This window comes from Cyprinus carpio, chromosome A15 (genome assembly GCF_018340385.1).
Source record: "Cyprinus carpio isolate SPL01 chromosome A15, ASM1834038v1, whole genome shotgun sequence".
Classification (NCBI taxonomy): domain Eukaryota; kingdom Metazoa; phylum Chordata; class Actinopteri; order Cypriniformes; family Cyprinidae; genus Cyprinus; species Cyprinus carpio.
The window spans coordinates 8,041,299-8,052,923 of record NC_056586.1 but is presented as its reverse complement, the minus strand read 5'-3'; the positions used below and the strand labels follow the sequence as shown (position 1 = coordinate 8,052,923).

The window sequence follows — 11,625 nt, the reverse complement described above, 5'->3', positions numbered from 1 at the left end:
TTATATCAATGGTGACTTGAAATGAAGAGTGTCATTCCTACAGGTGCATGGGGGATCTGCAGGCAGGATAATTCGGCCATCGGCTCAAGACTACGAAAACCAGACGAGTCCTCTGCTCAATCTGACGTGCGTTGCAGCAATTAAACCACATCATGCTGGTTTCGTCCGGCCAGAGGAGAACTGCACCAGCCCCTGCTTTAACACAATCTGTATTGTTTAAAGAGCTATATAAATGAAGGTGACTTGACTTGACATATGTAGATTGTTTCATCAAAGAAGACTATGTTTGAATTATTTAATATATATATATATATATATATATATATATATATATATATATATATATATATATATATATATTGTCATAATTGAATATGCCTGATAGAATAGTTTTCCTTTCAGTCACACAGGGGATATTTTATTGCTGACACATGCAATATGTAGTGACATTATACTCCATTATACAGACCTAAAAATGAATCAGAGATACAATCTACCCAAAATTCATCACAGAAGCTTTCGCAGCTAAATTTTATGTAGCTGCAACTTCTGCCTCTCTGCCTGCCAAAAACTAACACACTCCCATTTATCAGGACAGGGGATTTCAGGGGACGTCTAAAAGAGTTGAGAGCCTTATTTGCTGAAGTGACAGCCTGCATTTGGCCTGCCGTCTGCCTCTGTGTTTGCTATCTGAGCCAGCTCTGACAGATGGGGTGCAGCGGCACATATGGAAATGTCCCTGCTAAATTTCTCTCGGACAAGCAGGAGCCTGGCAAAGCTTTTTGGCTAAATGATCGGTCATCAGAATGGACTTTGAATTAAATTAATCTATCAGCAGTGTTGTCTATCAACAGTGTTACTTTTTTGATGACCTCACATATTTTAATGGCAATGTGAAGGTGTGGGATTGGTGGAGAGATAAAAATTTGTCCTAGATGGTAATATCATGGTACTGAATGATTACCATATTCACACACCATGGAATTTACACAGCACTGTAAGCTACTATAGAAAAAGATAGCATCACCTTTAAAGTATGTCTAAGAACTGTGGTATTATCAAAAACAGAGCAAGGAAAGTTGTTTCTCTCTTGTTTTCAGGCTTAGTTTAGTTTGGGTGTATGTTTGTCAGTTTTGCTATTATACTATACTGTTTTATATTTCTGTGAATGCTGTAACTGCTGTAACATGCTGTAAATATGAAATGGCTAGAAATCATTGCTGAGCAATTAAATCTTTTTTCTTTTTTTTTTCATGGCTGTTTATTGCCCAAAGCGATTGTATTTGAACCATTGTTCCATGATACCTCTCTTTTCCTGCATTTGTCTTGGGGGCACAATAGACTTCTCACCAGTTTAATTGTGTTTCAAAGCATTTTGCCAAAGGTGAGACATTTTACTTTAAAGTGGATTCCAGCTTCTGCTCACTCGATGGTTTTCTTGTACCGCATGTTCCGGCTGACTGCTGCATAATTGCAAGTTATTTTGCCGTTCAGAAGGTATATATTCTAGGAACATCCCAGTGGCACCCAAGAAATGAGATGTGAGTTTTGTGATGAGAGATATTAAAGTATCACAGCTGTGAAATAGCGATTTTCGATTAAGAGACGTTTGCAGCAACATTGACTCTGCAGGGAAACACAGACACACTTACGTTTACACATGCACAAATTAATAACATGTAATGTCATAATTGTGTTTTTTGTGTAATTAAATGTGCTTTTTATTTTTGCTATACAACAATCAAAACCCTTTTTTCCAATAGCAGGCAAATCAGGAAAAAATATACATATTTATTTATTTAATAGTAATTAACATTACGGACAAATTAATTGATCAAAAGTGACAGTATTGACATTTATAATGTTCAAAAGATTTCTACTTAAATAAACATTGTTTCTTTTGAACTTTCTATTTTTTCAAAGCATACTGAAAAACATGTACTGTATGAAACTATTTACTGGAGTAATGACCACTGAAAATTCAGCTTTGACAGCACAGATGTACATTTTAAAATATAGTTGAAAGAAGTTATTTTAAGATGTAATGATATTTCACAATACTACTGTTTTCACTGTATTTTTATCTAATAAATGTAGGTGAACATAAGATAATCCTTTCAAAAACATTAAAAACATCTTACCAACATCAAATTTTTGAACGGTATTTTTGATGCGTTAAAAATGTCAGAAAATCTGTCATAAAAGTGTTGAGAATTTTTGAACGGTATTTTTGATGCGTTAAAAATTTTATTTATTTCTTTCTTTCTTTCTTTCTTTCTTTCTTTCCTTTTTTTATTTTTTATATGGATGCCATAGCATGAAGTTACAACAATGAAGAGAAAAGACTGTTTGAATCTATTTTATTTGATGGTTGTTTGAGAATCCCAACCAGCCCAATTTTTAAACCCTCTATGTCACAATTATTGAAAGTGGTGAATAAATTCTACTCCTGAAGGGCCACTATTCTGGATAGATTCTGCTGCATTCACACCATTTCATAATTACTAGATGACAGTTTGGGATGATGATCTGTTCACAGACTCAGAAAAAAAATTAAAAGGGTTTTATGCCCACACTGTTAACAGCAAAATGAAATGCAATAGACAAATAAAACTTATAGTTAACTTTGCTAGTTTATTTAGCAGGGCACTAGATAATAATTCAGCTCTGTGCTTACTACATTAAACTAAATTATTCTATAACTATATTAATTATAATTAATTAGATAATTAAACAGTAGTTAATTATAGGAATTATTAAACAAACAAAAAAAATCGTAACCATATTTTACTGCTGAAGGCGCTGACATTTTGAGTGTTTCTCTGTGACGTTGCAGTGGTCAGGTTGAAAAAAAAAAAAAAAATTAAATAAATAGTTCCAGGTTTACTTTTTGTAATTACAAGTTCTATGGTGACATTAACAATTATTTTGCATTTACAGTAGTTGCCAAAACGTATTTTATTTGTTGCATGCTGACTGTACGTTTTGGAGCCTGCATGAGTAATTGGAGCAAATGTGTTGAGTTTGATACCTCAAGCTTCGAGGAAGATTTTTTTTGTCCTTTAGCAAAGTGGGTTTGGTTTTGTCAGTACACATTCTCTGTGATGAAACTCTGGGTAACTTGAAGTGTATTTAGTCAGACAGGGCTGTTCGCTTTGGGAAGCGAAACAAGGCTTCAAGGGTTCTGCTGTTAGCCTGAATTCACACGGTGGCCATTCTCTGAGTTTCTCCCATTCCTGCTGAGTTTGCACATAAAAGAAACACTAGATCTCAAATGTAAAGCTTTTATGCATTACTCACTCACTTCATCAGTTTTTAAGAGGCATTAATCTGCTAATTACTTGGGTCTTAATTATGCTAACAGCACCATGTGAAGGACTCCTGTCTCCAATTTCCTTTAATAGCCAGTCACTTAATACAGTGGCACCTAGCTGACTTTGAAAGCACTTAAATGCCCTGTTGTAAGGATGCACTATAGAAAGGATTGCATTTCAATCACAGAGAAGACATGTTAAGTTATTCATCAGTGTTGCAGTGAATCGCGCTGTGTAAAGTAGACTGCAATTGTTTCAAAGTACCGTGACTGATTCCAAAAGGGTTCATTCAGCTGAGGTCAATTACATAAAGACTGAATCATTGTTTGGAGGCGGAAACCTTTATGTGTTGGCTGGGTTCTAATATGCATGAATAAATATTTATGCTGATGATTAGATGTTTTCATTCACATGATTACAGCTAGTGCCTGCATCTCATATGTGCCTGATATAACACAAATGCATTACTGAGTTACACTAAACCAATCATTGTACAGTAGTATTTGGAATAATTGTATGCAGTTGTGATATAGAGTGTTTAGGACAAAAAAAGAATATTAAATGTCTTCAAAGATTTAAACATTAATTTTTTTCTGTTTTTATTTATTTATTTATTTATTTTGTAAGCAGGATTACTGTTATTAGCTAAAACTACATTAAACATATTGTAACATTTTTTATAACAAAAAATGTATTCAATTAAAATGAAATTGAAAATAAAAAATAAAATCTAATTCAAACTATTAATGAAACTAGATTTTTTTTCCACGCATTAAGCTGTGACACAATAAAAAAAAATACACAACATCATTAATTGCAAAAATAACAATTACAGACAAAAATGAAAATTTGTATAAGAATACCAAATTTATTATCTAACAGGTCTCAAATACTGCACTGCAATATTTCTGCAGAACAGACAGACATCCTGTGAGATGCAGAAGTCTTTGAAAGGCATGCAGTGGCCTCTTTTTTTTGCGGCATAGAGAGACTTCTTTTGTCACTGCAATCAATCCACCACTTGTGAATGGCAAATGAAAACCTCAGTAACACAAGCAGGTCTAGGAAAGATAACACTGGTCTGGAGAACCAAACAAAAACAAAAGGGTTATGTTATCGCCCTCTCATATCATGACAGCTTCGTGTGATCTACTGAGGGTGACCCTAATTTATTCAGCAGTTGCCATCCATGACTGACGAGCAACAGTGGGAAAACATGAAGGCACATTTCCCTTACTTGAACCCTCTGAGGAAAATATTGTTTTTTTTGGAATTATCATTCAACACACCAAGCAATACCTTACAGTACAATAGTCTATGGAAAAGATGCACTATAACACTAATTTTCTTTTTGTAAAAAAAAAAAAAAAAAAAAAAAAAAAAAAAGAACTTGCAAAGCTAAAAAAGTAATGTGGAACTGACATATTTTTGTAGGTCAAAACCCATAAATCAGCTAGTTTAGCACTTCAGGTCCCATCAACTTAAAGACAATGGGTTTTTTAAAAGTTTTAAAAACTTTGGTGAAAACAAGCTCAAGATATCCACATTGGATTCTACAACATAAAATACATTCGTATACGCATAATAACAACTTGTGAATTTTTTTTAAGTTTTTACTTGCTTGTAAAACGCGGTTTCTAATAAGTGGCTAAATGGAACTTACAGAGGTTATCAGGGTCATTAAAGTTCATCATACCAAAAAGAGTAAACTCAACCACTTACTAGGTCGCTTTCACAGGATGTTGTGTTTATTTGTTGTATAATGGCTCTCTTTTTCAGGGATAATGTTTTTTATATATATATATATATATTGGCTCTCTTTTTTATATATATAATTTGTTGTATAATGGCTCTCTTTTTCAGGGATAATGTTATATATATATGAGTCATGTGACCGTGGTGTAGTTTGTTTCTTGCCTATGTTCAGCTGCGTCTGCCGATTGTATTTAGGTTCAAGTTGTATTCATTTGTGAATATTATTATGATGAACAAGACATGTAAGAATCAAACTCTTTGTTGGTCACAGAGTTTATTTTCTGTAATAATCCAAAAGCCAATGGAAAGACCCTAGGGAGACAGGGTGATGCTGACTTCCAGGTTAGCCTACAAAAATATGTCATCACCGCAGCTCTCTATACCAATACAGATACGAATACTGTAAATAACTTAAACATTTTTCCACTTGAATAAGATGGAACACCATTACAAAATAGTGCAAAAATATTACATAACATTTTTTGAAGTAACAAAAAAAAAAACAAAAAAAAACATGCATATACAATGTTGACGTGACTGATATAACAGCAGTCATGACTGTGAATGCTGCATGTAGTTGACATTACTGAAGGTCTCATGTGATGATCCCCATCCTCTAGATATGCAAGCCATTGCATCTTCATTTTCAGCATATATGACCTTCTTTCTTACAGTGGGAGGTTTATGTGAGGTCGACCCTGAGGTCAAACAGTGGTGACCCGGCGGACTGTCTTTGCTCCCTTGCAGTAGAGGTTAGAAAAATCTTCCTCTTTCTGATTTTGAGTGCTGAAAATGACAATATCAGGAACCTGTTGAGAACAACAGAACAATATACTTTTACAATGTACTTTTAAATGCTTGGGTTTCACTGGAATATCAATTTGTGCATTTCCTTTTGAGAATTTTATTTATTTATTTATAGCTAAATTTTGCATCTATTGAAATTTTATCACCCTGTGGTGGTGATTTCCCCAGTGTCAATGATGGTTATGGCCCTGGTAGTTTAGGCATGAGGTGAGAAAATATGATTTCTTTTAAGTTCAACAGTTTCAAATGAAATACTTAAAATGAAAAGGTTGTTTCATGAAGATAACCAAGCATACGATTATCATTAATGCGAAACATTTGCATTATGAATTATTTAAACACAATATATGATCGTTTGTTATCACAGCATGATTACAGAAAGTAAACAGCATTTTCAAAAATAAAAAGGATTACATCAAAGTATCATTGTGCATCATTTACATAATGTTTAATTGTTTGACTGAATATTGTTTCACACAGTAATCAAGAGATCACCATTTTCCCCAGGTGTGAGGCAGAAGACTTTAGACTGAGGTGTCAGATATCCCACCACTAGTTTTGAATAATGCAGAGGCTGTAATTCTCTCTCCCCTTACCCGTGGAGGGCTGATGATGTTTATCGTGCTGTCAGCTCTATTCCTGAGGTCATGGTGTCCTGAACCTGTGGGGTAAAGATCAGTTGTGTGTGACTTCATGTTTCCTAAAATCCTACAAATATAACTAACACTGCAAAATGTGTTCTTCCTGCTGTACTAAGATACAAAAATCATATTTTGTATGTTTGTCTAGTTTCCCAGTTGATAAATAATAAAGCAACATTGTCTTTACTTAAGACAGTAAGCCTTGTATCTTATTTTATGATCTCTTATAAGACATCTTTTAAGAAAAATAAATATCTTTCACTTATTTCTCACAGGAGACACAGAATCAAAGAGCAACATTTCATTTTGAAAATCGTAAATAAAACAGATTACTGTGGTATGTTTTACTAGAAAATAAGATTTTAGTCTTTCTACTGTACTTCAAAAATTCACATTTAATTCAAATTTAATAGCTATTTGTGTAAGAAAAATGTTATACCCATTATTAAAAGTCAGCCTCGTGGCAAAATCTTTTTTTTACAAATACTTAACTTTTTTGTTGGTAGTGTATATTTGATTTCCCAAAAACGTGTTCCCTTTAGAACGTTCTCTCACATTGTGTATGGGGAATGTTCACGTTTGTGTAGCTACACAAGAATGGGCGGAGCCGACCTCTATATAAGTCAGCTCGGAGCGCCATTTAAACAGAATATTCTCCTCCAGCGACAAAGATCATCTCTTCACTGACACTGGACTACGAAGCTCTAGAAAAAGGAAGAAGCTCAGCCTGCAACTTGCCGCCATTGAAGAGCCCCAGCAAAGGAAAAAGCCAGAAGCCTTCCCCTGCGGCTATCCAGCGCACTAAAATAGCAAATTTCTGAGCAAATGTCCTAGCAATGTTGTTTCAAATGACACACCGCAGTGTGGCTCGTGCAGGGAAGCCCTTCACAATGCAGAAGGGCGCAGTGAAATGGAATGATCTCACTGAGAGCATGAGTCACGCTCTTTTCCACGCGCTGACTGACTACATGGAGGAAGTTTGCCCCGCCCTCATTTCTCCTCTCTCAGCGAGCTTGGAGAAAGAAACAGTGAGTCGCGGAGCTGAGCAACTGGGTTGTGTGATCTCACTCTGGCATAGAGCCCGCGTGTTCACTCTCCCCCACCACTTTGATCCTCCGGTGTGTTTTACATGTAAGGATCAGCGCCTCTCATTACATCAAGGGGCTCAATCCTTCTAGGCGGATTGGAGTAGAATGCTGTCACCAATGATTCTTTATTGCTGACAGCTTAATATTTGTGGTGCCCCACTGAGGCTATGCTCACTGTGACAGGCTGCTTTCACTGTGAAAGCATAAGTCTGTCCCCGCTTCGATCACGGACTGCTTTCTTCAATGAAGGCGACCCCGCCCCTCCTGTTTCTCCCCTCTCAGTTGCCTCAGAGGAATAAGTGGCAAACTCACAGGTTGAGCGATCTGGATTAAGTGATTCATGCCGGCACAGGTCCCACCTGCTTCACTCTCCTTGCAGCTCTTTGATCTGCTAGTGTGTTTTACAAGTAAAGATCAGCGCCCCTTGTATGCTTCGAACGGTTTGTTCTTTTTAGATGGATCAAAGGAGAATGCTATCATCAATGATTCTATATCGCTCATGCCCACGCTGGGGCTGTGCTTACTGAGACAGCTTGCTCTCACGATGAGCGGAGCTGTGGACCCTTCATGTCTGGAGCCTCGAGGGGAGTCTAAACAACTCCCAGCGAGAGTGAGCGACACCATTTTAGAGGCTAGAGCACCATCTACGAGATGCCTTAACGCCCTTAAATGGCCAGTCTTCTGTGACTGGTGTGCAGCATGAAGTCTAGACCCATTTTCTTGTAACTTGTCTCACGTGCTGACTTTTTCCGCAAAAGTTGCTGGGCAACGGGTGCACACCTTCCAAGCTCAAAGTTATGTTACAGCTATCGTAGCAAATCTTTCCCTTGAAGCTGGCCATTCAGTCAGCAGAATTGACTTGGTTATTAAGTATTTTAAGGGTGTCCGGAGAATGAATCCCCCTCGTCCTCAGACCGTTCCAACCTGGGACTTGTCCATAGTCCTGAGGGACATACAGGGCCCTTCCCTTTGAGCTTCGTGGATTTTGTCTATTTAGTCTGCCTATTTCTCCCCAAGGGTGGAAATGGTTATATCTGCAGTCCTCGGCTGCGCTTGGGACTAAGTTTGGCTCATGTACTTTAGGGGTCCTTAAGGCCGAGACACACCAAGCTGATTACAAAGAACTCGCGGCGACGAAAGCCAACTGTGTTGTCGCCTCACGTCGACAACATCGGACCAAAAAGCTGCTCTCAAACACACCGCACAGACTACAGCCGATGGCAAACTAACATGTGCATTTTGCTCATATGTGAGAGGAATTAATGGTCTATATCAACAGCTATCAATAGTATATATTCGTCATTCAAATGGAGAAACCAAAACAAAGATATACGAGATAAATGCAGATATATGCAACGTAAATACAGCAGTGCTTGCTTACCATTTTGAATATCAGTAATGTTGATAACTAATCATTTTAAGCACTCATGTTGTTATGCAAAAAACATTTAAACAGCCTTCTGTCTATACTGCTTTCATTTACGTGCTTGTTTTCATCACTTTCACTTTAATTCTCAGGCACTGACTCATTCGTTAAACTGAACATCTAATCAGAGCTCTCACTTGAGCTGACGGTCAACGGCCAACCGTCAACTTGGTGTGTCCCGGCCTTTAACCTAGTGCTCCGAGACTGGACTCTCTCCATTCGGCTGACCTGTGGCCCATGTTGCTTAAGACATCCATCCTTATGACATTAGCATCGGTCAAGTGAGTATGTGACTTGCAGGGACTGTCAATCAGTGCTCCCTGTCTTGAATTTGGGCTTAATGAGTGTAAGTTTGTCCTCAAGCCAAGGCAAGGTTATGTACCTACAGTGAAATGCTCTCAACTCCGATTAGAGGCCAGGTTATTACCCTTCTAGTACTCCCCGCTGTGGACAGTAAGGAGGTCCCTGATTCACTTTGCCTGGTTAGGGCTCTTAGAGTGTACATTGAGCGCTCTGGTCTTTTTCAGACAAAGAGAGCAGCTCTTTTTCTGCTTCGGAGGCCGCAGTAAAGGGCTGCCGGTTATGAAGCAGAGACTTTCCTATTGGATAGTAGATGCTATAGCCTAGGCTTATGCCTCAGAAGGCTTGCAATGCCTTATCAGGGTGTGGGCCCACTCCACCAGAGGAATGGCCTCCTCCTGAGTGTGGTCCAGCGGAATTTCTATAAGTGAGATTTGTGCAGTCACTGGCTGCACGTCGCTGTCCACATTTGCCAGATTCTATAATTTTGAAAGGAACAGATTTTGTCTATTAAATCTGCCTATTTCTCCCCTAGGGTGGAAATGGTTATATCTGTAGTCCTTAGCTGGGCTTGGGACTCTGTTTGACTCATGATTGTGCGGCCGCCAGCTGGTTGTTGCCGTCCTCTTTGATAGATTCTATATTTAGACGTCCCTGCCCTGCAGGCATGGATTTCTTTTTTATCTACCTATTCCTTCCTTAGGGTGGAAATAGCTATATCTGCAGTGCTTGGGATTCAGTTTGGCTCATGTTCTTTAGGAGTCCTTAACTTAAATGCTCCGAGACTCGGCTCGCAGAGCAGGTCGTTCTGCATCAGTTCATATCACGGTGTGATTGGGTTTATTTAAGATGATAAACGTGAGTGTATGTTTGAATGTTTAAATTCTGGTTTTTTAAGTAACCTCGGTTCCCTGAGATAAGGGAACTAGCATTGTGTCACTTGCCATGCTATAAGCTGCACACATATCGATGACTGTCGCTTTAGTCTAATGATTCTGATGAAATGGCGCTCTGAGCCGACTTATATAAATGTCTGCACTGCCCATTCTGTTCAACAAATTCAATTCAACGTGAACAAATCAGGCTTCAGTACCAGTGTAAACAGGAGTTTCCCCATACACAACGCTCGTTCCCTTATCTCAGGGAACCTGGGTTACGTCAGTTTTTGTTTCATTTCTGTGAAAATATTTTACATAAAGTAGGCATAATGCACCATTTATTTTTGTTTAGCACATCATTACACTGGGTGTTCTGTTCCGCAATGTATTTTGATGTTATTACTTGTTACGTCTTCGGCATGGTATCCTGGGTTAACTTTTCCTCTGGTTTCATCAGCAACAGACCTCCTCCGTCTGCTTAAATTGACAGTCCACGAGGAGGAACTGGAAAGACAAATGCAATACATTAAACTTTTTCTCAAACCACACTGCAGAAAGTGGTAACCTGTGATTATTTCCTTAAAGAGCTATTTCTACCTGATTGTTTTGTTGGTATGATCTGATGTATAGAGGTTGGTTTAGTGATGTTAAATAATATTTTTTACTAATATTCTAAGAGTCAGTGGCTATGTTCAAAATGGAACACTAGAGTACTCTTTACTGCATACTGTACAGCATACATCATATAATGATTACAACACAAAATAGTATATAAAATAATATTCACTATGCAACAATAAACAATATGGTTATTTTGCATTTTGGAACCTATTTTATATAAAAAATAAAATATTGGAAAAAATGAAAGGTGAACTCAAACGCATTGTATAGCATACAGTATGTTCTGTTGCATACTCCACATTTTGGCAAATGAAGATGGATATCAGGTTATCTTTTGCATAAATGAACTAGAAATAGCAGTAGTATGGTAGTATGCTGAACTGAGCAAAATGTAATGCAAGATTTTGTAGCAGTGTTTGGAATTTGTGAAATGCTGTATTTCTCTCCAATATTTCCATGATTTTTTCAAGGCTGCTGTTTCGGTTGCTTGAAAATGTGTAATGGTTCTGTTTTGGTACAGAAGATGTTGTAGTCATTCACTCTGTGTGTGTGCAATTGCTGTCAAAAACAAGCATTCAAACACAAAGTTATCTGTTCATAGTACAATGGTAGTGTGATTTGATTAGTGTCTCTTGTCTTTGTATGCCTGTCAGTGTTAGTGGTTTAGAACTGGGAAAACAGATAATGTGCAATGTTCAGAGAGATTAAGACTTCTGTCACATAATTTTCCTTCTTCTGGATGTTTTATGTTTAACATAGGTCCAGTTGGTGCATTCAGGAAAGCCTCAAAACAGG

At 37.5% G+C, this 11,625-nt stretch overlaps 1 protein-coding gene across 2 annotated transcripts in view; it reads right to left on the bottom strand.

Moving 5' to 3' along the window:
* Positions 1 to 5,203: 5,203 nt before the first annotated feature.
* Positions 5,204 to 11,625, bottom strand: part of LOC109056631 (immunoglobulin superfamily member 5-like) — a 43,162-nt gene continuing 36,740 nt past the window's right edge. For both annotated transcript variants that reach the window (XM_042770882.1, XM_042770883.1), the window contains exons 7-9: positions 10,613 to 10,713; positions 6,473 to 6,537; positions 5,204 to 5,878 (exon numbers count right to left, since the gene is read on the bottom strand). In XM_042770882.1, coding sequence (XP_042626816.1) covers positions 5,774 to 5,878; positions 6,473 to 6,537; positions 10,613 to 10,713 — 271 coding nt within the window. In that variant the 3' untranslated portion in view covers positions 5,204 to 5,773. The remainder of the gene's footprint in view (positions 5,879 to 6,472; positions 6,538 to 10,612; positions 10,714 to 11,625) is intronic.